This window comes from Acomys minous, assembly GCF_964271855.1.
Source record: "Acomys minous genome assembly, chromosome: 17".
In the NCBI taxonomy this organism is placed as follows: domain Eukaryota; kingdom Metazoa; phylum Chordata; class Mammalia; order Rodentia; family Muridae; genus Acomys; species Acomys minous.
Window position 1 is genome coordinate 15,655,988 of NC_140500.1, and position 27,506 is coordinate 15,683,493.

Here is a 27,506-nt window from a genome sequence, read left to right on the forward strand (position 1 = left end):
AGTCTGTGAACACAAATAAAGGCACGGAAACAGTCAGCCAGACCCCACAGTGAGCCAGCATATACTGCAGAATCTGACCTGACCTGACAGTCTGGAGAAGACAAATGACACGTTAATAAGAAGCACTGTAGACACGTCTCAGTCCCAAGACCGCATTTCTCACCATAGTCAAAGCAAGAGCTTACCAAGCCCCAGCCTCCCCGTTTACCAAGCTGCCATCCTGTTTCATCCTGTCCCTACCCGTTGGAGATCTTCCCAAGTGCTAACCATCAGGCTTAAGACAATGATAATGATGATCTGTTATTTATTTTGGTGCTGGGGATCAAACCCAGGAATGGACACATGGACACATGGACACACACACAGACACACACACACACACACACACACACACACACACACACACGTAAATGTTATACCCAAGTTGTCCTTGATCATAACCTTAATTTATCCCTGGAGACCCAGGATCTACCTTCAAGCCATAAGTGCACTGAGGTGTACAGCCCTGCACCCTCATCCTTTCTTGTACACAGTGTCAGCTCCTCAGCAGCCATAGCTAGATGTACGTTTTCACTAGGGAGCAAGGCGGACTCTGGGAGAACCTAGTAATGTGGGAGACAAACAGCTGGGTCTCTGGGGGTTGGGGGTTGGTGAGTGGGTTTTTGTTTTTCTGTTTTGCTTTGTATTGTTTTTGGTTTGGTTTTATTATTATTAATTATTATTATTATTATTATTATTATTATTATTATTATTATTATTATTATTATTATTACTACTACTACAACACTGATTTCTATCAGCAGCGCATCTCTTCCAGGAAATACTTAAGAGTCAGCTTCCTCACATGCAGGAGACATGCATGAAGCAAGGCTCATTGACTTAACTATACAGATAATTCTTACGAGCAATAACTGCAGTCTGCCATAGCCCACTGCAGACGGTCCAGGGCAGCTGAGAAGAAAAATTGCCAACTTCTACCGGCAGCTCCTGGGAGGACTGGAAAAGGACAGCTTCCCTCTAGCCGTCTTTCTTCAAAAGTCTGACAGTGTGTCCATTGTTTCATAAGATGGAAAATGAATTCCTCAAAAAGGGCCTTTTCTTCAGTGGTATAGCCACTGGTAAGCTGCCCATGCTCCTGAAAACAAGCCCTCATCCATGTTCCTGTAAGCAGCCCTAATGAACTCACTGGGTTATCAAGAAGGAAAAAGAAAGAAAGAAAGAAAGAAAGAAAGAAAGAAAGAAAGAAAGAAAGGACAGACAATGAAAACAAAAAGGGGACTAGTTGAAAAGGGATAAATGAAGAGTGGAAAGGGGACAGAGAAAGTAGGGAGAGGTATGTCCCAAAATACACTGTGCGCATGTGTGAAAATGCCATAATGAAACCCATTATGTATAATTAATGTTGGTAATAAAAACATACAAACAATAAATAACATCTCTACAATCTATTTTTTTTTAAGGTCATTTTTGCCTGGGTAAGTAGCTCCGGGATAGAGCTTGCACAAGGCCACTACTGTGGAAAAACAGGGAGCAAGTCATTTTTCTAGTCTATATTTCATCTTCCTGTGGAGCATGCATATGCCATGGAATATTCAGGGTGGCATTTTTAAGTCCACTGCAAAAACAGTAGCCACTACTGAAAAGAGGCACTTCACTCCCGCGTCACAGCTACAAGAAGCATAAAAATCCCCCCTCATGCCTCAATGCCACAAATCTGGCTCTTTAGGACTCCTAAAGACTCCACGCAGGGCCATCTAGTCCCAGCTCAGGAAGCTGGAACCTCACCACCCCGACAACACACAGTGTCTGCTCTGTGGTCAGACAGACGTGGGACTAACTGCCTGGGAAACAAAAGCCGACTAAGGAATCGAAGCCTTTCCAGCCTCGCCCCAGTCACAAGGAACACGGCAACTGTATGAACCAGCAGATTCATGAAGCCGCTCCAATAGCTGAGCACTGAGTAATGACTAGTCAAGCCACTGCACAAGACTTCCAGAGGGTTTTTGTGTTGTCTCTCCCCCCCACCCCTCCAACTCCCCACTTTCTTTCATCTCTGGAAACTTATTCAGAACTACATCAGCTATTTCTCTCAAAACTCTGCTGTAAGATACAAAAGGAGTTTAGTATTGTCACGTTAATTGCAGTTGGCTCCTCTCTTCTGTTGTCAAGGCTTGTGCTCAATTAAAGTTAAAAAAAAAAAAAAAGGCTTTTCTGAGCAATGACTGAGTGCCGCCAGTCCAGTGAGAAACCCAGTGGGTCTATGACAAGAACACTACGTTGGGAGTCAGCCAACTTGAGCGGCCTGGATCTTGGTTCAGGCAGCTCCTACCCATCTCACAGCGCCCTGAACATCTCCAGCGCCTGAATTCTCAGCTGTTAAAAAAATGTTGGTATTGAAATCTCACACCCCTTGTAGATTCGCACCTTGTGAAGGTATCAGAGGAAAGACTCACTTTTCCGTCACAGCATAAGGCACTGCATCCGCACCTTACACTGGCCGCCAACTGTAAGGCACAGGCGGTTATAGCACCACTTAGGTGAGCTGTTACGTTCGTGACTAAGTAGCATGGGCAAGTTCAGGTCAGAACCCGGTTTCACAGGTCTGTGGGCTGCGACGGTGCCCGCGTGCTCCTCCCGGGAGCCCTCACCAGTAAATGCAGCCCTTTTCCCAACAACTGGCAATGCTTTTAAGGGAAGATGACTTCACAAGCAAGAAACAAAGAACAGCACGCTAAAACTCAAAACTAAAGCTAAATTCAGAGGCAAATGGGAGGATCCGGTGGCATCTCCCTGCACACATTTGCTGACAGAACTCACACCAGTCCAGCAGGGCAAACGTGTCCTTTTTGGGTCATTCAGGAAATGAGGTCGTTTCCCTATGTCTGACTCCCACATACAAAGAGAAAATCCCCCAACAGAATACATAAATCCTCAAGAGCCTGTTCTTTCGTATCTTCCTTTGGGAGTGTTCTCATAAATCATCCATCTAGACACAAAAAGCTTGGCCTTTTAAAAATAAACATTATTTTTATGCCAACCTTTTTCCTTGGGTATCTTTCCAAAATATCTTTCATCCTAACTTCACTTCTTAAATCGAGTAACTTAACTTGGAAGTCACTGCCAGAACTATCATCACCTGCAGTTCTGGGGTGCCACACGGGCAGGGGATGGGGCAGGGGTGAGGTTAGCCCTATATATGACTTATAATGGGGACACAACACTGTTGAATTCTTGTTTTATTTTTATGTCTTCTACTTTACCAAAGAGTCAGAGGGACAAGCACCTGGGACATGATTCTGATTGTGGCTTAGTTACAGTTAGAAATGGGATTTAGGGGCAGTGGGGTTGGAGAGATGGTTCAGTGGTTAAGAGCAATGCCTGCTCTTCCAAAGGACCCGGGTTCAATTCCCAGCACCCACATAGCAGCTCACAACTGTCTGTAACTCTCAGACCTGACACCCTCACACCAATGCACATAAATTAAAATTTAAATAAGATATTTTTAAAAATGGGATTTGGGGCAAGTAATGAGACTCAGTTTCCTCACTTGCCTGTGGGACATCTGGATCATGCATCCTTAACGTCCTTACATCGCCTGCACCATGTCACCTCACACCGCCTCTGTATCCTTCCTTGCTGCTCCTGCAGGGTTCTGTGGTTCTGCTAAGTCTCAGCAGACGGAACTATGAAATTTCCTCCTCTGATTACTGAAGTTATTTGGATACAAAAATTTAAATACAGAAATAGCATCAAAGTAGAGCTCTTGTTTACTTATCATATACGAGAGCCTGGGTTCAATCCTCAATGCCAGGTTAGGGGTGGGGGGTGGGGGTTACCAAAAACAAACAAACAAGAACAAACACCAAGACATTTATGAAGTCAGATGACCAAATGCCTCTCTTCATTCAAGTAAACTAGAAAAAACAAGGCCAGGATGGGTAGGCTCATACAGGAGAAAGAAAAGAATATTATTCCTTGGATAGTCATGGAAAATCATGGAATATCTGCAAGTATCTCAAAAAGATTCCCAGGAATCACACAATGTTAATGATTTACATAAGGAATACTTTACGAGGGGAAAAGACACTCGTGGTTTAGGCAAAAACCGCTTGAAGAAGAATAAACTTGTTCAGAGGGAAGGATGGAATACTGCCAGTAAAGAGAGTGTCTAGCCCTGAGATGCACAGGCTGAGGACACAACCTCAGATACCCAACCACTTAATGAGGAAACTATTGGGCAGTGGGGAAAATAAGAAACAATATGATAGGGAAAAAAAAAAGATTTCTGAGTAAAAAAAAAAACATGGGAGTCAAAAATGGAGCCAGGAAGATAACATATCACTAGAGAGTTGTAAAAGCTTGTTTGGTTTTTGTTTTGTTGTTTTTTGGTTGGGCTTTTTTTTGGGGGGGGGGGGTTGGTTGGCTGGTTCGTTTGGGGCTTTGTTTTGTTTTGTTTTTTTATGGCTCATCTGGACGTTCATCCAGAAGTCACTGGCTAGGAGTGAGCATCTGGCTAGTACCTAAAGGTAATGACAGCGAACAAGGGACAGGGAACACACAAGACCTCTGCCGGCTCCACCCCTGCCTCTCGCCTTAGCTGCTGCTGCGGTGATGACCCATCACCCTATCACTCCTGAGTTTCCTCATTTGCTTCCTGGAGATGGTTATAACTCACAGTAGTCACTGGGAACCACAGGCCCGGTCCTCTTGTGTCTCCGCCTTGTACTGCCGCTAGGCACCCAAGCCGGAGAGATCTGAGGCAGACCACCATCACTCAACCTCTCCGCCTTCAGTCTCCATATTTGTGAAATGGGGAGGAAAACTGCCTCCAGGAGAGACGGTGAGGAGGGAACGGGGTCATTAAGTTTGACACACTGGGACAACACGCATTAGTGTGCAACCAGTGATGGCGGTGATGGCGAAGGAGGCCCTGGGGGCAAAAGAGGAGGAGGAAGCAGAAAGAGGAGAAATTCCTACGGAGTTGTAAACCTGAACTGGCTGTCTTAGGAGGGGTGGCCACTAAAATACCAATGGAGCACTTTTAATTACAAAGAATTTATAAAGTTCCCAAATATTTTTTGCAAGGGTTCTGCAGTTTCCATAACCACGGGCCACAGAGCTCCATGCAGTCAGCGCGATCAACATGGGGCATCCATACTTAACACACTAAAGCCTTCTTCCTTCTGCCAGAAAACTTATAAATCCCTGGGACCAGGCCGGGCTGTGCTGCATATTTTCACCGTCAAAGATGAAAGGGTTACCCATAGAATTAACAGAGCAAATGATAGATTTGTGGTAATATTTCAACACCAAAGGACCAGTTTCAAGCACAAGGCTGTACTCATTCCTATGCCGTAGATGGTACGGAACCCAAGTCACTCCTGCCATCCGTGGGGCTCATTCTGAGATGTCCCAATAAATGCTATTTTATTAGTCTGTTCCTGAACGTACAGAAAAATCAATAAAATGTTAACTTTTTAATAGGCTGTAATTCTAACTTCTCCCTAATTTAGTCTAGCCTTTCTTTCCCCCCAAATACTAGGTTTGGCAACGAACAGTCTTCAAGCTGGGCCCCTGTTGGCGTGGGAACACTGAAGAAAGTCACATTCTATTCAATAAACACCACAGATATTGCTTCCTTGAGTCTATTGGAACAACACAGCAATGATGGACTCTGCCTGAGACCAACGCATGGTGCTGTTTTTCTAAAGTGGCATTCAAAGGGGGAAAAAAGCATGATCCACTTTACCCCCCCCAACACACACACACACATTCTCTAAGATACAGACTCCCCCAACTGGGGGAACCGCACCCAAGGACAACCATTAAAAACCAGTAATAAAATGAAACTGATTTACATGTAACTCCCAGCTACCCTTGCCCCGCACCGTGTGTTTGAGAACATATCTTAGTTCTGGGGTTCCTGCTCACAGCTGAGCAAGTTCCCCCACTTTACCTCCCCTTTCCACGGGAACTCTAGAATCAGCTGCCAGGTAGGTCCGTTACCATCAGGAGTCTTAAAGGCAGTGCTTACTACGAGTAAGTGAAGGTATAAATAGGTCTGGCTGACTCTGGGTGAAGAAGCCTGGGGCTCACCCATGGATTTATCAAGAGGTGATGTGTGACAGCAGAGGTAGCAGTGAGTTCAGCCAACGCTGGAACTGCCAGACTCTCCCACATCATCCTAGCATCTCTGCAAACGGTGGTACAAAGGCAAGTCCACCAGGCCTCTCTTCCCTTCATCCCTCCCTGCCTCCCACGACTTCCTCCTCTCACACCTGACCAGACCCTCGCAGCCCACTGTTCCCCCACACATCATCCATAGCACATAGCTTGCTCCGTGCCCTCAGACCAGCTGGCTTGTGGTTAAAATGGACCACACTAGGAAGTGCCAGAGAGCAGAGCCTATTGTATCAGATTTCCCTGGCCTTTTATAGACACACCATGAACCTTGAGAATGTGATGTGGTGGCCTCGGACCCTGAGGGCCTGCGTTCTAACTGGGTTCGATCAGCCACGGGCTAAACCCATCCTTGCCCTCTCAGAACCCAGCTGTGAAGGAAAAAAGTGTGTGGCCCAGGGTCTGGCTAAGGTCTCTGAACTCTGGCTTAACTCTAAAAAATCCCTTAATGCTACTGTCAAGAGAAATGGGGGACCCCACAAGCTGCTAGTCCGCCTAAGCCTTTATAGGGATCCCTCAAGCAGTTTTGTTGCCTTACCCAATTTCTTTTTTAATTTTAATTTTTTTGATTATTTTAATTTTGCTTTTTTCTTTTTTTGTATTTTATTAATTTATTCATACTACACCTCAATAGTTATCCCATCCCTTGTATCCTCCCATTCCTCCCTCCCTCCCTCCCTCCCACTTAATTTTAATTTTTTTAAGACAGGCTCTTAGATAGTCCAGGCTGGGCTCTAAACACTGTGTAGGCAATGATGACCTTGAACTCCTAATCCTCCTTCTACAGCCTTCCAAGTAAAGGGGTTACAGGGTGAACCCCCACTCTCCCCTCAATTCCTTTCTTTTGCTCAGATGCAGAAAGTTTCTGAGATTATCAAAATAATCAGTTTATTATTAGCCTATCAAAATCCTTCTAATTTCTAGACAGACATCAGGCAGAGCTCTGGAGCTTTTAGAGAAAGTAGGGTTACCTTATTAAATGAGATGAGGCGTGTGGACAGAGAGGAAGGGGGCAGTCACGCCCCCACACCTCACTCGGAGTCAGCAAACATGGCAGAAATGAGTCTGCGCCAGCTGCCAGGTGAGAACTGTGGTACCAAGGTCACCACTGCTAACCCCAAGGAGCAAGAGACATCTATACAGTCTATACAGTCTCCCCCAAAACATTATTTAATGAGAACTTTATTCTATTATAAATGAGAACTGATAAGGAAAACAGGAAGGGCCAGGGGCATTATGCCACTAGCTTTTCGTGTGCAGGATCACCTCAGCCAAGATAAGTTCTGTGCCAAGCCTCGCAAAAGGCCTGTGTCCGCTGGGCCACAACCGCTTTCTGGCGGTCACTTGGCTGAATTTAAAACTGCACAGGTGACCTGAAGATGAAGGCTGACAGTGGAAAAGCCAGGCGATTTTCCTTTGTCCTGTGGCTAACCCAATTTTCTGGGGGGGGGGGGGGGGAGGGAACAAAACAAAAAAATATCTGACTTCTTATAGAGAGATGGACCAACCAACCCCAACCAGTGAGGACCGGAGCAGAACGCCACCACGCAATTACAGAAAGGCTGTCACAGAGAATTAACAAGGCTTGTTGTTACTCTGGATGACCCCAGGCTCGAAGGGGAAGCTTCTCTTGCCCTGTAAAAAAAAAGGTGTCTGCCATTAACTGCTCTAAGTAGTTAGCAGGGAAGGCCTGCCGCAGTGCAATGACACACAGGGAAGGCCCTCCTGAGCTCTCCTATCAGCCACCCCCGACTCAAGTGATCTTTACAAAGGTGTCACTGATTGACCAACTCAGAAACTTTCACCTTGGAAACTCCACCCAAATCTGACTCTGTTCTTTCTTAGCCGAGCAGACCAGGGCTCAAAAGCAAACAAAGTACTCCCCCCCCCCCTTCGCCCCCCATGGGCTGCCTCTGGCCAGGCTCTGGTGGCTTCCTTCTGGCCAGCTGCTGAAGAATGAATGTACTGCCCGCTGACCAGCTGTTTGGGCTGCAGGAGAGCAGATAGGGAAGGTTTCGGGAGGAGCGACAGAAACTGCTCAAAGACAGCCTTGGTGCCTTTAGCTCGTCGGCACAGCATCCTTCAATGACTCTAGCATTCTCCACTCCAAGGAAAAGTTTATCACCTACCGGGCTCAAGTAAGGCCCCTGGAAGCAAGCCACTTGCTTGGGGCTTGCTAGGAAACACTGTTTTCTCTCACGCCTCTGTCACTGCACCATACCCCAAAAACTAAATGAAGCATTTTCCAATGACCTGAGCTAATCCTGGTCCTGGATTTCCATGACTTATTACAGGATGTGATAAACTCAAGCAACTTCATGAAGAGATCATCTTCACGCACACACACCTGAAAATATTCAGACTGGCTCCACCAATAGCAACCCAAAACAAAAATGTTACTCACATAGGTGGTGAAAAGTAACAAATGCATTTGAATGACACTGATAAAAGTTAAAAAATAAAATAAAATAAAATAAAAAAGAGGCACCCAAAAAGAATAGAAAGGCTGTGTTACAGTACAAAACCAGAGTTTAGCTATCACGTATAATACAAGTTTCTAGGTTCCATCCCCAGGACCGAAGCTAAAACAATAAAATAAATAAAACATTAAAAAAAAAACAACCTAAGGCAATAAGGGGGGAACCGATATCATAAATTGCATGCAGCTTCCGTATCACATTTGAGAATGTGCTTTGTTGGGGCTTGGCTTCTTACAAGTGTTAGCTCTCCTTTCCACTGGGGTGCGATGAACTAAGCCTTTCAGGCCCAACAACCGTGAGCCTATCAGAGCAGCAGGAATGCAGGCGCTCCAGAAGAAGTGACAGCATAGACTGTGTCTGTCCTGCGTTTTCCATCTGAAGCTATTGGGCTACAGTTGGTCCAGATTTTTCTGCTGTCAGGTTCATTCCTCATCCCCGTGGAGCCAAACACAATTTCTTGACCTAATACCCTATTATTTAGTTACCTCTGTTTTTGTTTTGAGGTGTGAAGCAAATTAGATTGATTACCCATACGACAAGATTTTCCTGACCCTGATGAAGAATGTAATTTATATTGCAAAGGAAACTGGTTCTGAAGTATCCTGGTCTCCTAAATTCTTTAGTGAGAAGCTCACTGCCCCAAAGCTTACCCCAGATATGCGCAAAAACAAAAGCCCAAAAGTTCCTCTGGGCTCTTCTGTGAGGCACCAAACAAAGACACCAATGCACCTTCTAAGCCCCTATCGGCCTTATTTCAAACCAGAACCAGCATTCCTGATAAAAAACAAAAAACACTGAGGTCTGAATTTGATCTTGAGAACCCAGTAAGCCATTGTGATGAAATATCTTTCCCTCACATAGATCCTGTCAAAACTGGTAAGACTGTCCTCACTCCCCACAGAAGAACACGGGTTAGATGTGCATTGTTTCCGCGGCATCCATCCAAGCGACATATTAAAGAGGCCAAGCTAGAAGAAAACTTCAGAAACTTCAGCCTTGCACAGGGACCAAAAAGCTTGCCTCCTAGTGACTGGGGGGTGGGGGGGGCCTTGAACTAAAGTACCGAATAAACTGCAGCATGGGAAAAAAAAATAACTGGGGGAGACAGACCAATCATCCTGCCTCCCAACGGTGGCAAACTTCACAACAACTTTCTTTAAAGCAACGAACTCTAGCACCGCAGCCAATATAGACTGACTGTATATAAACGCAAAAGCGCACACACCTGGAAGACTAGGGCTGTTTGCAAATATTACTCCTGAACTTAGAAAGGCCAGGGAGCCCAGCCCAGAAACTGCAGCTTTCCAACACTGGCTCTGCACTGTCACGGAAGGTCACTTTGCCTGGCTACTTCTTTTCCACCCTGCATCACAGGAGTTTTCTACTTTCAGATTGCTCAACTTTCATATGCACTAGAGTAAAACAACTATTCAGCAACTTTATTCACCTTAGTTTAATTTTTTTTTCATTGTGCAATGCCCAGGAAAAGCTGACAAGACTGTCCTAGAGGGCTTACAATCACAATCAGAAGAGAGGAGGTAAAAATCTTGTGTGATAGAACCCGGGGGGTGGGGTTCGGGGGGGCGAGAGAGAATATATATCCTTGTGGGGCCCATAGAACTTTTCCCCTAGGAAGACCACCCCTCGGCAACAAAAGTTACAGTTTAGTCACATGTTAGGCGTAGGAATAAGAAGGGAGTTTTTCTTTTCCCTTTCTTATTTTTAAGCGCACTAATTACGGAGGTGTTCTACAGATCTGAAGACAACCCGGGTTCCTCCTACCAACTGAGAGCAGCATTACATTGTCAAAAAGAAAGAGTGGAGGGAGTGGGGGGGGGGGGTCAGGAGCCCAGGAGGGGTTCGGCGGGAGAGGGGTGTAGCAAGGTTACGCTAAAGGGTACAGCCGCTGCCACGAGCTGCATCTCTTTGCCTCGCGCCCCAAATAATTCCCCTCGAGCCTAGCAACTGCACCAGCAGCCCCGGGGCGAGGGGGTTCCGACCGCCCAAGGGGAAGGAGGGGAACCGGATCGTTACCTTAATGCTACACTGAGCAGGAGTCTCAGACATGTCTCACAGCGAGAGGGATCAGGAAGTTCTCAGTTTTTTTCCACTTTCCTTTCCTCTCACCAACCCAGAAACGCTCGGCGGGGCAGCGGGACGCGATCATTTAAGAAGTTTCTTGCAGCATCGCCGGCAGCGGCCGCCCCGGGAGTCGGGGTGGGGGGGGTCGTCTTCGGAACGCGCGGAACGGGCGCGCGGCGCGGGGGCGTGGGAGCCGGCGAGCACGGCGTGGGGTGTACGGGTCGCGGCGCGGCGACCCGGGCGCAGCCGGCCGGCCTCGCGTGTCTCCTCCCACCCGCGGCCGGCGCGCCCGCCCCCGCCCTCCCGCTGCGCTCGTTCGCTTGCTCCCTCCCTCCCTCCCTCTCTCTCTCTCTCTCGAATGTTTTCCTTCCTGGAAGAGAGAAACTGAAAGGCAGAACTGAGAAAGCTCTCTGCTCATTGATCTTGAGAGTTTCAGGGCAGAAACTGACGTGAATTCCCAGCACCCGGCTCTGCCTCTTAAAGGAGCCACCAGGAAATAAAAGCTCGGGTTACTGCGGGCCGCGGGGAAATCAAAAGGCGAGCGGGGCGGGGGAGGGGCCCGGGGTGCCCACAGGGCCGCCCCGAGGAGGACGCCTTTGGGGAGCCTTGCAGCGTGGCCCCAGGATCAGCAAGCCTAGTTCATCCCGCTCTCGACTCCCCTGCCTGCACCTCCGGGGGGAGGGGGGCACCTGGACCACGCACAGTGGGGTGTGTTTTTTTTTTCTGTGCGCTCCCCCGGGCGCAGCTGCAGCCGGGAACCGCGGTCTAGGAAGGGGCTTTCCGGGAAGGACGCGGCGCCGCAGGAGGAAGCGAGACAATGGCCTTTGTTCTGCACGGCGACCGCGGCCGCTTTAAGAGAATCCACCAGGAAATGGGAGCTCGGGTTACAGGCTGAGCACGGGGAAGTGCGGGGCGCGACGCCGGAGACAAAGCCGCGAGGCCGCGCTCGGGCCCGGGGACGCGACGGGCGGGGCGCCCCTCGGCCTGACCTCCCGCCTTCCCCGATTCGAAATCCCCCGGCCATTTAAAGCCACAGCGGCTGCTACCAACCGACGTAGGTGACTGGACTACAAAGTTGACTGGGCGCGTTCCTGCAGATCTCAGCCCTCCCCTGGGCCGCTGCTCCGGCTCGGTCATTGGCGGAGGGGACGGCCCGGGGGTCCTGCAGAGGAGGAGCAGCCAGAATTTGGGGGCTGGGGCGTCAGCCTCGAGCACCAGCTTTCTGATCCCTCTGTTTTTATTGCTGCTTATAATCTCGTAAAATGCCCACCGCAGAAGATGGTGTTTAAAAATCTAACCCGCTATTACATACAGTGTGTACTTCCATTTTGTCTTTTGACGGTAAAATAAACATGAATACACGTGTGTATAAATGCATTGTATTCATATTCCCTGCTGAGTAGTAGTCGGATTTTCCAGACTACTGGAGGGGGGGAGGGCAGAAGGGGGGGGGCGCGGAGGAGAACAGGGTTGCTTCAAAGCAAGGTCTCCCAGTGCATCCCTGTCTGGCCTGGAACTAGTAAGCCGTTCTGACTCTTGATTTTTTTTTTCCTGCACACTTTTGGGGTGTCACAAAATGTACTCAGACTTTCACAAAAAGTACTTCTATTCATGCACTCATCAGAATCCTCTAAATGAAATTTGTTAAAGGAGTTGCGGTAGGAAAGCAACTGATAAAATGGGAAGTTTTTGTTGTTGTTGTTGTTGTTGTTTTGGTAACCTCCAGGTACCACAACCAGTTTGTCATCTAGCTGTCATGTTCCCCAGAGAACTCACTTAGTCTTATGTACACCAGCTCCCAATATGTCTGCGTCTGTCCATTCCAATCCCTCACAAATACCTACCTTTGCTCCTATGTTTTTGTAGTTTTTTGTTGTTGCTTTTTAGTAGGGAGTTTTGTTGGGTTTGGGGGTTGAGTTTTGAGACAGGGTCTCACAACGTAGATCAAACTGGCCTTGAGATCAGATCCATCTGCCTCCGGAGTGCTGGGATTACCCACCCACCCACCAATGGACCACCACACCCAGCCAATTTTTAGATTTTTCTTGAGCCTGTAGTCCCAAGTTCGCCTTGACTTGAAGCAGAGGATTATCCCGAACTTTTGATTCTGTCTCCACTTTCCAAGTGCTGGGATGACAAGCCTGGGTCACTATGTTTGACTCACCTTTGTTCCTTTTGAGGGGAAGGGGCTTCTTAAACCTCCATTTATTTGTTTGTTTATAGCCCTGGAAGATTCTCTTATCTGACTTTTTGCAGACACTGGAGCTGATGGACTTTTGCTGAGTTTAGTCTTATGCGCCTGGCAGTAGGGTCTCGGATTACTTCTCGCTCCTCAGAGATGGGAAGGAGTAGCACCAAAATAAGATTTTCATAAATATAAGGATGTTCACAGTGGTCTTTCCTCTCCCCGTGGAGGGCATATACCAACAGGCCCAGTGTGTTCCTGAAGACAGGCACTACACACACACACACACACACACACACACACACACGAGAGAGAGAGAGAGAGAGAGAGAGAGAGAGAGAGAGAGAGTGTTTATAAGAGTTTATACATATATACAATAATATTTCATTTATAAATTGGGCCCAGTAAGGGACTAACCATAATTAATAATAAATCAGAACAATTACACGGCAACAAAAGCTAATAAAACATACAGCTATGTCTGAAATTTTCCATGCCCGTGGCTGACTGTGAGTAACTAGGACTGGGGAAAGCCAGCCTGTGGGTATGGGGCACTTCTCTACAAAGAGCAGAACATTCCATATCGTTGGTGCTAATTGGTGTTAGCTATGAAGATTGCTTAACCTTGAGACTGAATTAATCTCCAGCTTCCATTCCTGACGTGTCTCAGCCCTTCTCTTGGTGATCCATGGAGGGGGCCGTTTGAGGGAGAGTGTGAGGTAGAGCATCCGTGGTTCCGAAGCCAAGTGCACAGGAGCAGCTACAGCAAAAGCTACCTTTAGCCCAAGGTTGACAGGTTCTGCAAAAGGCCTTGCTTTGTGGCCCAACCAAAGCACAAAACTAAGGAATCTGTGTAAGTACCTATTACAATCAGAGAGTGGGAAAGTCCATACCTTTTGAGCAGTATTCTTAATGCAGGTCTGTTAAAAGGAATGGGGTTCTCTTTGGGGAGAGAATAACTTTTACTGATGTGAGGTTCAAAGCAAGCACTGAACTGTTTCATGTAGCCCAGGCTGGCCTCTAACCTACACCACAGAGAGTGAATGACCTCGAGCTCCTGGTTCTCCTCCTGGGTGATGGAGGGGGAGGAGGAGGCCTGCCTTACTTCATGCAGCCTTTCAATGAGAATGCACAGGTCCAGTTTTGAGGTGTCCTTCCACCCATATATAGGTGCCGTCACATGGTCGTGGGAACCCACGAATGAATGATTTTACTTGTGTTTCAGTACTTTGAACACATTTTAAAACTTCTGTTAGAACTCTACAAATTCTCACAAAAGCCCTCCCTCCCCCTCCGCGCCCCCACCCCCACCCCCCCACCCCCAGCATGCAGATTAGCCGCACTCGGTTGAAACTAGACGGGACACTCTTCAGTGGCAGTCAGACAGATTTTAAATATGGAAACATCCTTTGCATTGCCATTGACCTTTAAAAAAACAAAAACAACAACAAAACCTTGGAACTGTAAGTTTGAGTTCTTCGGAGAACTGCACAGGCTGCAGTCTCATGCTGGGATGTTTGAACTGTTGACATCATGGGGAGCTTCAGAAGTAGCTCAGCATTACTGATGGCGGAAGTGATGATAGCTGTAGTAGATTTTACCACAGCCTACGTTTTACTTATAAGCTCTGTTTCCTTTGCAGTTTTAGGTTTAAGCTCATGACAGAACACTATCAGGTTTGTAGCGGGAGCAAATTTCCGAAAGCCATTTATTAGCCAGGAACGGCACGCGTGTGAGAAGCGCACTTCACTCGTCCACGCCATGTGTCATGGATTTCGGGTTTCTAGTCCCTGTCTCCTGGCTTCTTTTGGTTACATTTGGACATTTTTTATTATTCCCACGCGCCCTCTAGGTCAGTGGTTCTCAACCTCCTGACGCTGTGACCCTTTAATACAGTTCATCATGTTGTGGTGAACCCCAACCATAAAATGATTTCACTGCTACCTCGTAACTGCGATGTTGCTACTGTTATGAACGGTGATATAAATATCTGCCGTGGGGCTGGAGAGATGGCTCAGCGGTTAAGAGCACTGACTGTTCTTCCAGAGGTCATGAGTTCAATTCCCAGCAACCACATGGTGGCTCACAACCATCTATAATGTGATCTGATACCCTCCTCTGGCCTGCAGATGTACATGCAGGCAGAGCACTGTATATGTAATAATAAATAATAAATCTTAAAAAAATATATCTGCCGTGAAAGCTATCCAACAGGGGACCCCTGGAGGGGTCTCGACCCACTTGTTGAGAACCACTGTTCTAGATTGGCTCTCTAAGTTGTATGTTATATGAAATAGTTTCCCTAGAAATCTCCATTTATGTCTTTTTTTAAAAAAATGTTTATTTATTACTCTGTGTGTGTGCGAATGTGACCACACACCTTCTGCAGTGCTTACGTGGAGGTCAGAGGACAACTCTGCAGAATCTCTCTCCTTCTACCTTACTTTAGATCCCAGCATCAAACACGAGTGTCCAGATTTTCAAGGTAAGTGCCCTTACCTGCTGCACCATCACACCAGCCCTCAATTTACATCTTAAATTGTCACCATTTATCTTCAAATAAAGTAACTGTGGCCTGGTGTGGTGATTCAGACCTTTAATCCCAGCACTGGGAGGCAGAGGAAAGCCAGTCTCTATGAGTTCGACGGCAACCTGGTCTGAATAGAGAGTTCCAGACTAGGGCAACAAAGAGAGACCTTGTCTCAAAACAGGGAAGCAAGCAAGCAAACAAAGAAAAATGTCACTCTATTAAGGATATGTTTATATACAAGAGATTAATAATTGCGCGATCCCTGCTATGCCTCTCCTGCCCTCTGTGAGACTGTAATGTTGTATTTTGCTTCTTTTATAAAATGCACCATACATTGTAACATTTTGGTGTGTAAAAATATATGACTTGTGTATATGAATATGTGAAAATATTTCCCTCTTCAGTTTGTGCAGCTATTTCTCTTTTCTGCTTTTTTCATCATTATTTCAGACAGATCTGGCTTTCCACTTAATACCACTTCCCTTTGGCCTCCAGCGTTGTTTCTTTCCGTGTCTGTTGGTGATAAACTTTATCTGCTTTGGTCTATCTGACAGTGTATTCACATTCATTAGGAAGGATATTTTCATTGTACATAATCATGAAACTGGTTGATCGTTTTCCCTTTTGGATTTTTAAAACCATGTTTTATTTTTAATATGTGTGGGCGTTTTGCCCGTGTGTAAGTCTATGCATCAGGTTCACTCAGTACCTACTGAGGCCAGAAGACGCCATTGGGTCCACTGGCTCTGGAGTTACAGACACCTGTGAGCTACCATATTGGTATTGGGAATTGAACCCCGGGCTTCTGGAAGGGCAGTCAGTATTTGCAACTGCTGAGCCGTCTCTCCAGGCCCTTTCTTGGCAATTTGAACATGCTGCTCTTCTCCTGTCTCCATTTTCTCTCAAGTGTATTTTAGTGTTTCTCCTCCTTCCTCACTTCCCTAGCCACAACGACCCCATCCTCCCTGTATCCTCCCCCCTTTCTTCCTGTTTTCCTTCATGTCCATGTGTCCCCCCATCCTTTCACATGACATATTTCCAACTGTCTCTTGATCTCCTGTTTGTGTTGTTGTTGTTGTTGTTTTAGAGTTCACCCAGATTTACAATAATTTGCATACTTTACAGCCTAGAATTCACATATGAAAACATGCAGCTTTGTCTTTCTGAGTTTGGGTCATTTCATTTAATATTGTACTTTCCAGACCTATCCATTTACCTGAAACTTTATTATTTGATTTTTTTTATATTCCTCTGTATAGGGGCTAGAAAAATGGCTTGAAGGTTAAGAGGAGTCACTACTCTCAGAGGGGACCCAGGTTCAATTCCCGGAACCGGCATGACAAGCTCATAGCTGTCTGTAACTCCTGTTACAGGAGACTCAACACCATCCTCTGACACCCGTGGACATTATGCACGCACATGATGCACTTACGGACATGCAGGCAAAAACACTCATAGACATAAAGATAAATCTAAAAACAAGCCCACTGCATAGATGTACCACACTTTCAGTGCGCATTCATCTATTGGTGGACATCTAAGTTGGCCCCATTTTCTTTCTCTCATTGAGTACAGCAGAAATAAACATCATGTTGGTAAAAATTAACTTAATGGTGTGTATTTGGTACACTGTATGTGGTATGTTTTTTCCTGAGCCTGCTGTAAAGATCTCTTTAAATTTGTTTTAGAAGTCTGGCAATAATATAGTTGTCTTTACAGTATTCTGATTGATGTAGGCTGAAACTCATGTAACTATAGGTTGACAATTTATTATTAATTTTAGAAATTTCTCATTTATTATCTCTTTAAATGCTTTGCCCATTTTGTCTGTTCTCTTCTCTTAATATTTTGTTGATAGAAATATTGGAATATATAATATCATTCTATGAATCTCAAATACTCTGTTTTGTTTATCTTTTTTCTTCTTTTATTTCAGTTTGTTTTTCTGTTTACCTATTTTCAAGTTTTTCCCTCCTGTTATTTTTTCAGTTTACTATTAAACTTATATAAGTCTTTACTTCTGGTGAATATATGTGTGTACGTGAAAATATATATGTATATGTATATAGTCTTTAAATACTTTCTTTAAATAAATACATGTTTTCTTTAAATACTCCTTATGACTTTTTTCAAATTGTCCATCTCATTTGTACATAACATCTACCTCTTTATGTCTTTCAGGTTTTTTTAATGTATTGTATGTATATGGGTCTTTTTGCCTGCATGTATGTGTCCCATGTGAATGCCTGATACCCTGCAGAGGCCAAAAATTTAAAAAAAAAATTTTTTTTAAATGCCAGATCCCCTGGGACTCTAGTTAGGGATGGTTGTAAACCACCATGTAGGTACTGGGAACTGAAGTCCAATCTTCTGGAAAAGCATCCTATACTCCTAACCACCAAACCATCTCACCAGCCCCTCCTTTTGCATTTTTGTCATTAGTCAACGTCTATGGATGATTTCCTTTCTTGATTTCTGAGTCCCATTTTCTCATTTTTGTGTATATGTGCAGATATTTTTCTAGACTCTCTGGGGGATATTTTATGTGTAAGTAGAGTAGATAATTAACTAAATAGTCCTCTCTTCCCACAAAGAACCTGACACCCTCTTCTATCAGGCCACTAGACTTGGAGCTGAGTGACTATGACCTGAAATAGAGCTGGGCTTCAGCTTCAACACAATGTTAGCTACACTCAGTTTATTATCAATGCCTTCAATTATTTTGAAGGTGAGATCATGACTTCACCTATAAACAAAGATTATCTTAGTGCTGTTGTGAGCTTTCAGCCCTGCCTGAAGCCTTCCTGATTTTCCCATCTTAGAGAAGCATTTCTCTTCTCTCCTTTCCCCCAACCATCCCTACCAGTCTTCTTAAGTGGAGACACTCAGTGAGACGTTCCCTCTCAGTTCTCTTGTCTCTCTAGAGACATTAGCTGAAAGCCAGTGCATCCAATAGTTTTTCTTCCCTGCCCTTTGCTCTAGTAGTTAGTGAATACCTGTCCAAGTGAGCAGTCTAGGAAGTGGGGCTTTGTTCTATGCCTACAACTGTATTACTTACTTTTCAGTTGCTGTAATAAAATGCCAAAAGCAACTTGGGGCAGCGGGAGGCTTCTTTTGGCTTACAGTTCAGGAGGAATGCAGTCCATCATGGTGGAAAAGGCAGACAACAGGACCATGAAGCTGGGCTGCTGATCAAAGAGTACAGAGATCACTTTGTTCTTCACATAGGAGAGAGAAATAGAGAGAGGGGGAGGGAGGGAGGGCGAGAGGAAGGGAAGGAAAGAAGAGAGAGAGAGAGAGAGAGAGAGAGAGAGAGAGAGAGAGAGAGAGAGAGAACACAGTGGTGCACAGCCAGTGAGTCAGACACATAATTTTTCCAGTAAGACATCTGATTTCAACTTATACTACAGAGCCATAGTGGTTAAAAAAAAAAAAGCCATGTTACTGGAATAAAAACAGACACATTGATCAGAATTAGAACTGATGACACAGAGACACAGATATAAGTCCATATACCAACAGGCACTTGTTTTTGTTTACTTGTTTTGTTCTTTCGTTTTTTACAAAAATCACATACTGGAGAAAAGGCAGTATCTTTAACAAATAGTGCTGGGACAAGTAGAAGTGTGAAACTCCATTCTTTTCTCTCATCCTACACGCAAAGCCATGGCAAATAGATCAAAGATCTCAGTATTTGACAGGAAACTCTGAAGCTTCTAGAATAAGGAATTGGCAGATACAGACTTTCTAAATAAGACCCAGGTCATCCAGGAAATAGAACTAACAATCAACAAGTAGAACCTCATGAATTTAAAAAGCTAGTGTACTGGAAGTGAACACAAATCAGATAAAGAGATAGAACACAGACCAGGAAAACACATCTTTGCCAGCTATACATCTGATGGAGAACTGGTGTCTAGAATATATATATTTTAAAGAACAAAACAACCTAAACACCAAGAATACAAACAACCCAGTAAGTAGATATGCTATGGAACTGTCTGAATGCCAACGATTAAGAAAACAAATGACAGTGCCAAGTCCAGGGTACTTCCTTTCAAGTTTTTGGTCAAGGGTATCGTAGAGACATCTAAAAGAGACTATTGTCATTGTTCTTGTTTGCACACAAGAACGTGATGATACAACTCTATTGCTGAAGACAGTGCACAGTTTGCTTACAAGACATAGGGAAATAAAGTTGGTACCTACCAGGGAGTTTCCTCCCAGCTGGCTAGCGTTCAGAGTACCAAAAGATGCTAAGTAGGTTGCTGGGGGGAAGGGAGTCATCAACTCTCTTACTCAGCCATGAACCTTTCAAGCAAGATATGGCCATGGGTGCAATAACGGCACAGATGTTATAGGGGTAACCGCCTACTTTCTGATTGGATGTAAGGTCTGTTCCTCAGAAAGAAACACCACGTGCCTGGTGTAAAAGTAACTTTTATTCTTCTGCTCTAATTGTCGTCTCAGAGGCCTGCTGCCTCCATCTGATAACCTAGGCCTAGTCCTGGAAACTTCTAGCCTCTTTACAGTCTAAACTAGGCCTAGAATGTTTTCAGCCTCGGAGGCGTATTGCTGAGTAAGCTGACCCTTTCTAGTTCTTTCTAAACTCTGACTGATTCAACTCAACTCCTCTCCTAGCTGACTGATTCAGTCTGACTTCTCTCTCAGCCTCTGACTGAGTAGTTCCGCTTGGCCTCACACTGACTTTGGCAATATGTTCTTCATCTGGCTCCTTCTCATTCTCTGCTTCTTCTGTCTTCACCTGTGTCTAGCTTCTTTTCTCTTCAACCTCCCTCTGTAAAACTCTCCCAGTGAAAACTGCCTCTGAATTCCACAAACTGAATGGCCATGAACTCAACTCCACTGGATTGCCTCAACTGAACTGCCTGAGCAGAACTAATTAGAACTCAGAGATCTGCATGCCTCTGTCTCCTGAGTGCTGGAATTAAAGGCGTGCACCACCATGCCTGGACCCAAGCTTTTCTCCACTTGGGACTTGCTCTGTACCAGGCTATCCTGGAACTCAGAGATCTGCTTGCCTCTGTCTCCTGGGGTTAAAGGCATGTCTGTATTCCAGCCAGATCACACAGATCTAGAAGGTCTTTGGATGTGATCTTTTGCCAGAGCGGCCATGTTCTGAATTAAAATTCCTCTATAGCCTGTTTCTGTAAATCAGGCAATAACCCATAGTCGGGGAGCTTATAGGACCCAAGGGTATGATACCAAACTGTCCTTTAAATTCCTATCTCTATACTCACAGACTAGTGCAATTCTTAGCCCTTGTCCAAAAAGTTCTTTTTTGTGTGTATGGGGATAGTGAATAATACAGAAGTTTGCTACAGAGATGTGGCTGTGGAGTGCTCAGCTGAGAACACACACACACACACACACACACACACACACACACACACACACACACACACAGCTCAGGGACCATCTCAGAAGAAAGGGTAGGAAAACTGCAAATGGGACTTAAACAGTGTCTTCTGGAAATGACAGGACAGATATACACTCATGAACTGATAGCAGTTGTACTTGTCTGCACAAGATCAATCCACGTAACATTCTAGAACTAAGCTGAAAGGGCCTCATGAGTTTTTACCCCCCAGTGGAGGAGCTATTAATGACAGTTGGTGACTTCTTGGGGAGAATCAATTTTCTTTTAGGATATGGCTCCTGGTAGCTTGACCATTCATCCGTGGATAGCCCCACACCCATGAATATGTAGGTAGCACAAATTATTGGACTCAGTAGGTTATAGAAGAAGAAGAGGAGGAGGAGGAGGATGAAGAAGAGGAAGAAGGAGGAGAAAAAGAAGATATTTAGCTGGGAGGGAATAAAAGGATGGCTCTGAAAAGAGTTAGGAGGAGTACGGGTGTGTGTGTGTGTGTGTGTGTGTGTGTGTGTGTGTGTGTGTGTGTGTGTGTGTGAATATGGTCACAACACATTGTATGCTTGTTGTGCTGGTTTATGTCAAGTAGACACAAGCTAGAGTCATTGAAGAGGCGGGGGGCTCAGCTGAGAAAATGCCTCCATTAGAGTGGGCTGTAGGCAAGTCTATAGAGAAGCTGTTCTTAACATATGGATCACAACCCCTTTAGGGGGTCAAACAACCCTTTTACAGGGGTCACATATCAGATATCCTGCATATCAGATATTTACATTATGATTTATAACAGTAACAAGTTTACAGTTATGAAGTAGCAATGAAAATAAATGTATTTATTAAAGGTCACTACCGCATGAAGGAACTCAATTAAAGGGTCGCAGCATTAGAAAGGCTGAGAACCACTGCTGTAGGGCATTTTCTTATTTAGTGATTTATGTGTGAGAACCCACCCAGCTCATTGTGGGTGGAGCCATCTCGTGTTGGTTGTCCCAGAATCTAAGAAAGCAGGCTAAACAAGGCAGTAAGCAGCAGTCCTACATGGCCTCTGCATCAGCTCCTTTCTCCAGCTTCCTGCCTTGTTTAAGTTCCTGTCCTGACTTCCTTTAACAGCGAACAGTGATGAGGAAGCACAGGCCAAATAAACTCTTTCCTCCCCAGCTTAGGTTTGTTTGTTTGTTTGTTTGTTTGTTTTTGGTGTTTGTTTTTTGTTTTTGTTTTGTTTTGTTTTTTTGAGACAAGGTTTCTCTATGTTATCTTGGCCATCCTGGACTCCCTTTGTAGACCAAGCTGGCCTCGAACTCACAGAGATCTGCCTGCCTCTGCCTCCTGAGTGCTGGGATTAAAGGTGTGTGCTACCATGCCCGGCTCCCAGCTTGGTTCTGTCATGGTGTTCCATCACAGCAATAGTATCCCTAACTAAGACACATGTATAAAATTCTCAAAGAATGATTAAAAATAATATTTTAAAAAAATCAAAGCCCACCCCTAATGACATATGTTTTCTATTAAGGCCCAACTTCTTAAATGTTTCATAAGCTTCCTACAGTAGTGCCACCAGCTGGGGACCAAGTATTCAAATGCATGGACCTGTGCAGGACGTTACGTTTCTCACTCAGACTGCCACACACATCTGGAGTTGAACATGTCAGGTCAGCACACACACTGTGTTCCGATGGGGCTAGCCACATGTAGGGGTTCCTCCTCCCCCGCATCTGAGTCCCTCGATAAGCCCAGTGCAGATCTCCCCTCAGAAGGACTGACCCTTTCTGCAGTTCGGTTGACTGTGTTTCACTGTGCAATTGTTTCTCTCGGGGGTTATTTTATTTTTATTTTTAAGGGTATAATTATGTAGGATATCTAGTTTGTTCTGTGTGTTAGGAAGTGAATTACAATCTCTTATGACTTTCCACACACAAACTAGGAGAGAAGCAGGCCTCCCCAATCTCCATCCTCCAAAACAGAGATGGGAGGGGCAAACTGTTGGAGAAATCATTGCAGATTCGTGGCATGTCAAGTCGGGTACATATGTATGACATGAACACGGAATCAAAGCTGTCTAGGAGAACACTGAGGATCATGAGAGGAGGGAGGGAGAAGAAACAGAAGAGGAGGCAGGCATGGGGTGAAAGGTCTCAACATACAGAGTATACGTGTGTGAAAGTGTCCTCATGAAGACACCTTGAATGTATATGGAAAAAATTTTTTTAAACTGTGTAGAGGTGAATGTGTTTAAACACTTACACCCAATATTGTAATGTGATGTTGTGCCTAAAAGATGACAGTAGTACTATTTCAAACAACATAAACTACGATAATGAACACAATCTTCATGCCTACACCAAACCAGAAGTTCCTCAATTTTTTTCTTTGCCTCTCCCTCCCTGTACTGTCTTTCTTTTTTGAGGCAGGGCCTCACGCTGTAGCCTAAATTGCTCTCACACCTGTGGCAATCCTCTTGCCTCATCCTTTCAATAACTGGGATTACAGATAGGAGACACCACACCCCGCTAGGCATGCTTCTTTAAGAAAGGAAGACGACAGTTTAAACATGGATTTTAAACTATTGACAATTAGTGACCTATACTGTGTGAGTGTGTGTGAGTGTGAGTGAGTGTGTATGTGTGTGTGAGTGTGTGCGTATGTGTAACTGTATGTATGTGTGAGTGTGCATGAATCTGTGTAAGTGTATGTGTGAATGTGTGTGGGTGTGCGTGAATCTGTGTGTGTGTGTGTGTGTGTGTGCATGGATCTGTGTAAGTGTGTGTGTGAGTGTGAGTAAGTGCGTATGTGTGTGTGAGAGTGTATGCATATGTGTAACTGTGTGTATGTGTGGGTGTGCGTGAATCTGTGTAAGTGTGTGTGTGAGTGCGTGTGAATCTCTCTGTGTGTGTGTGTGTGTGTGTGTGTGTGTGTGTGTGTCCAGCTTGACTTCAAGCTTTGACTGCTGTTGTAAAGGGAACGCAGGGTATGTAGAGCAGTCAGTTAGGAAGGGATGATGGGTGGAACGTGCATGAAATCAAGAACAAGCCAGAATCCAAAAACGTGAACTAGAGCTCGGGAGCGTAAAGTACAGTCCATGTCCATCTTGATAATCTGGATGTCCCAAAGAAGCTGAGTCCTCCTGTTATAGAACTAAACACACACACACACCTAGTGTGGATGATGCAGGGGCTGAGGGACAATCCTGCCACAGAGGCCTCAGTGCCCCACACAAGTAAGGAGAGTGAGACAGCTACCTCATTCTCTTTTTTTCTTTCTATTTATTTATTTATTTTGTTTGTTTGTTTGTTTATTTATTTATTTACTTATTTATTTATTTTAGCTACCTCATCTTTACCTTCCAGACCACACAAGACCCACAGCTCACCCTCACTGCAAAGCCTCAGGGGGAAAGAATTCTAGGAATGCGGTTCACCTCATCCAGGTTGTCACGTTACACAGTCATTTCTCATGGTTTGTTCTGTCAACTCGCTCTCCGGCAGCTGTAATTTCAGAACGTTTCAGGACTTGTGTTGCATCTTTTCTACCCATTCCTCGTTGTCTTCCATCTGCTTTCCCACGACTTCCTCGTCTCCTCCAGCTCCTTACGATGCCACCATATTGCCAACCTCCAAGTGGATGAACGTCAAGATAAGTTTTGACCCAGTGCTTTCATGCATTCCGTGTATGTGGCCTTTCTCCCTAGCTGTCTGCTCTACCCAGGTGTAAAAGGAACTTATAATTCACCTGTTTCAATTGTTGTCTGGGAGGCTCACTGCCTCCATCTGCTAACCTAGGCCTAGTCCTGGAAGCTTTTAGCCTCTGTACAATCTAACCTAGGCCTAGAATGTTTTCGGCCTCTGGGACTTATTGCTTAATTAACTCACCATTACTTGTTCTTTCTGAGCTCTGGGCTGGCTGGCTCAACTCAGCTTCTCTCTCAGACCAGAATTGCTCTGCTTGGCTTCAAACTAACTCAGCAGTCACTTCTAATCTTCCGACTTCTCATTCTCTGGCTTGTTCTGTCTTCACCTTAGTTCTCTCTCTCTCTCTGCCACCCATCTCTCTATTACTATCCTGGTAAAAACTGCCTCTGCTTTCTGAAAAACTGCCTTTTAAGTAGCTACCCTCTCTTCTCTCTTCTCATGAAAGTTGGGGTAACTTATTTTGGCATCTCTTCTCTGGTTCATCCCCTTTTCTGCCTCTAAGTTAGATATCGCTTTCAAACATGGGTGCTTCCTTCTACAAACTACCTTTACCTTCGCTTGGGATTGAAGGCATGCACCACCACACCTGGACATAAGCTTTTCTTTCCCTGGTACTTGCTCTATACCGGGCTGGCTTTGAACTCAGATCTATTTGCCTCTGTCTCCTGGACTGAAGGTATCTTTGTATTCCAGCTGGATGATCACACAGACCTAGAAGGTCTTTGGATGTGATCTCTTGCCAGAACAGCCATTCATCTATACCCAGGTTCCCCTTATCTCTGCAAGCATCTTCTAGAAGCAGTACCTTTCCAGTGTGGATTATTGCTATGTCCCTTCTTCCACTGAACTTCTGTGATGTCACTCAGCGCATGGATGCAGGAGCCATTTTTGTAAGCTTCAGTGCCTACAGCCCAAGAAGCTAGAGTTTCGAGGCCTGAGAGTGAAGGATGTCTGAGCTCAAGAAGAAATGTAATGTATCCTTTACTTTGTCAGTTTACGTAGCCCCTCATGGTATTGTGAGGCGCCCTCACTGGTGGGGATTAGGGCTTCTTTACTCAGTCTACTAATGTTTTGTTGAAATAACCTCACCGGTATATTCAGAAATAATGTTTTACCAGCCTTTTGATCACAACCTTGGTTATGCAGGTTGTGCATGTCAAATTAATCCTCACAAACCTTTTTATCACTCCCACTTCTATCTTTAAGTTTTGTCTTATGTTTCTCAAGGCTCCACATAAACACTTGAAACATGAAACTCTTTTCCATCAAGTAATACCTGAAAATCACCTCTTTCGCAAATGCATCTTACATTACTATAAATAGAAGACATCCAAAAGATAAAGGCATTAGAATGCTGGAGTGACTTCATTATGCAAGACCTGCTCAACCACCCACTAATTATAACCTGGGAGAGCAGAGAAGGCACTCCCTTCATCGATGCTTTAAGAAATGTGTTATCTAAACTAACATCTCTTCTATAGTGGCCATTAATGCTGCCATTAAACTAGGCTTCTTCGATTCACTGAAAGGTGAAATTACTGGAGTGACATTACCCAGCTATCTTAGCTCCCAGAGATAAAGGTTGTCCATGGTGGGTAATGGAACTAGTTGAGCATCAGAATGGTCTGATGTTTCATATTGGCTAGTAGATTCTGATAGACTTTTTTGAGATTGAAATAAATAGGTAGTCAACAAATTCTGATTTGGTTTGTGTACACACAAGCACACCACTAATACACACACACAAGCATATGCACACACATGCAAACGCGCGCGCGCACACACACAGCCCTAAGTCCAAAGTAGAAAATACTGACTTGAATCCCCAATAGACAACTGTGAACCCTCAACTTATTTCTTATGAAGGGGATGCTGCTACACTGTCATCAATGCAAAGGAGAAAGCTTTCTCCTGCACACTTCTACCGGGACCCTGAGCCACTCCCCAGAGTGAGTGTGCATCATGGGGAGAGAAATAACTGGAATGTGGGGATTGCTGCATAATACTTCTATAGTGACACTAACATTGGCCCCAAAATGATAGGATTGCACCTGTCCGGACAGAGCCTTAAGAGCTTAGGAAACACAAGGCCTTTGGCTTGAGTTCAGCTCATAGTGGCCTGGTGGATATCTGAGCCCATGATTCGATGACTTCCCCAGCTCTGAAATGCAGAGTCGGGATATTCATATTCAGTCATAGGCTTTCCGAATAGAATTTCTAAATGACAAAGTGAGAACCAGGAAGATGTGCAAATGATAAACCAAAGGTGATGCAGAGTTCTTGGTAGATTTAAGAGACTAGTGTGACCACAGACATCGTAAGGATAGATGAGAAAGAACTCAAAAAGCAGCAGCAAATAGATCAGGGATGAGAAATGAGTTTCACAGACACTTGAGGGCCTTCTGCCTCAGCGGCCTCCTTCGCTATTCTTGGCCATGTCAGGATGTCCCTTTTGAGGCTTGTCTAGTGGTGTCCTATAATTCTAGCACTAGGAGGATTGGGAGACTGAGAGCAGCCTGGGCTACACATGAAACTAACAAACAGAGATAAATCGGGAGATACATGTTTGAAGGTGAAGAGTAAGTCACAGCACCACACCCCTCCTACCACCTAAAGCAGGATTCACAGCATTCCGTGGACTTCCAATTTTTGAACACAAGCTAACAGCAGAGGAAGTTCTGTAACACACCCAAAACAAGCTAGTTTCCTGGCCTCTCTAGAAGACATTATATTTATTTAGTCATTCATTTATTTTGGAGTTTTGAGTCAGGATCTCTTTATATAGCCCTGGCTATCCTTGAAAATCACTGTGTTGACCGGGCTGGCCTTGAACTCCTGCCTTTGCCTCCCAAGTAAGTAAAGGTTTGGGCCACCACACCGGGTTTCAGGGGGACATTTTAAATGGGTATCTCAGGGGTGCTGCACAGAGCTCTTATGAGGAATTTACAGCTGAGTCACAAATCATACCTGG

At 45.0% G+C, this 27,506-nt stretch overlaps 1 protein-coding gene across 4 annotated transcripts in view; it reads right to left on the bottom strand.

Annotated features, from left to right (window-relative positions):
* ETV6 (ETS variant transcription factor 6) overlaps positions 1–11,037 on the bottom strand; it is a 242,031-nt gene extending 230,994 nt beyond the window's left edge. For all 4 annotated transcript variants that reach the window (XM_084764886.1, XM_084764885.1, XM_084764889.1 and 1 more), the window contains exon 1: positions 10,695–11,037. In XM_084764886.1, coding sequence (XP_084621012.1) covers positions 10,695–10,727 — 33 coding nt within the window. In that variant the 5' untranslated portion in view covers positions 10,728–11,037. The remainder of the gene's footprint in view (positions 1–10,694) is intronic.
* Positions 11,038–27,506: the final 16,469 nt, after the last annotated feature.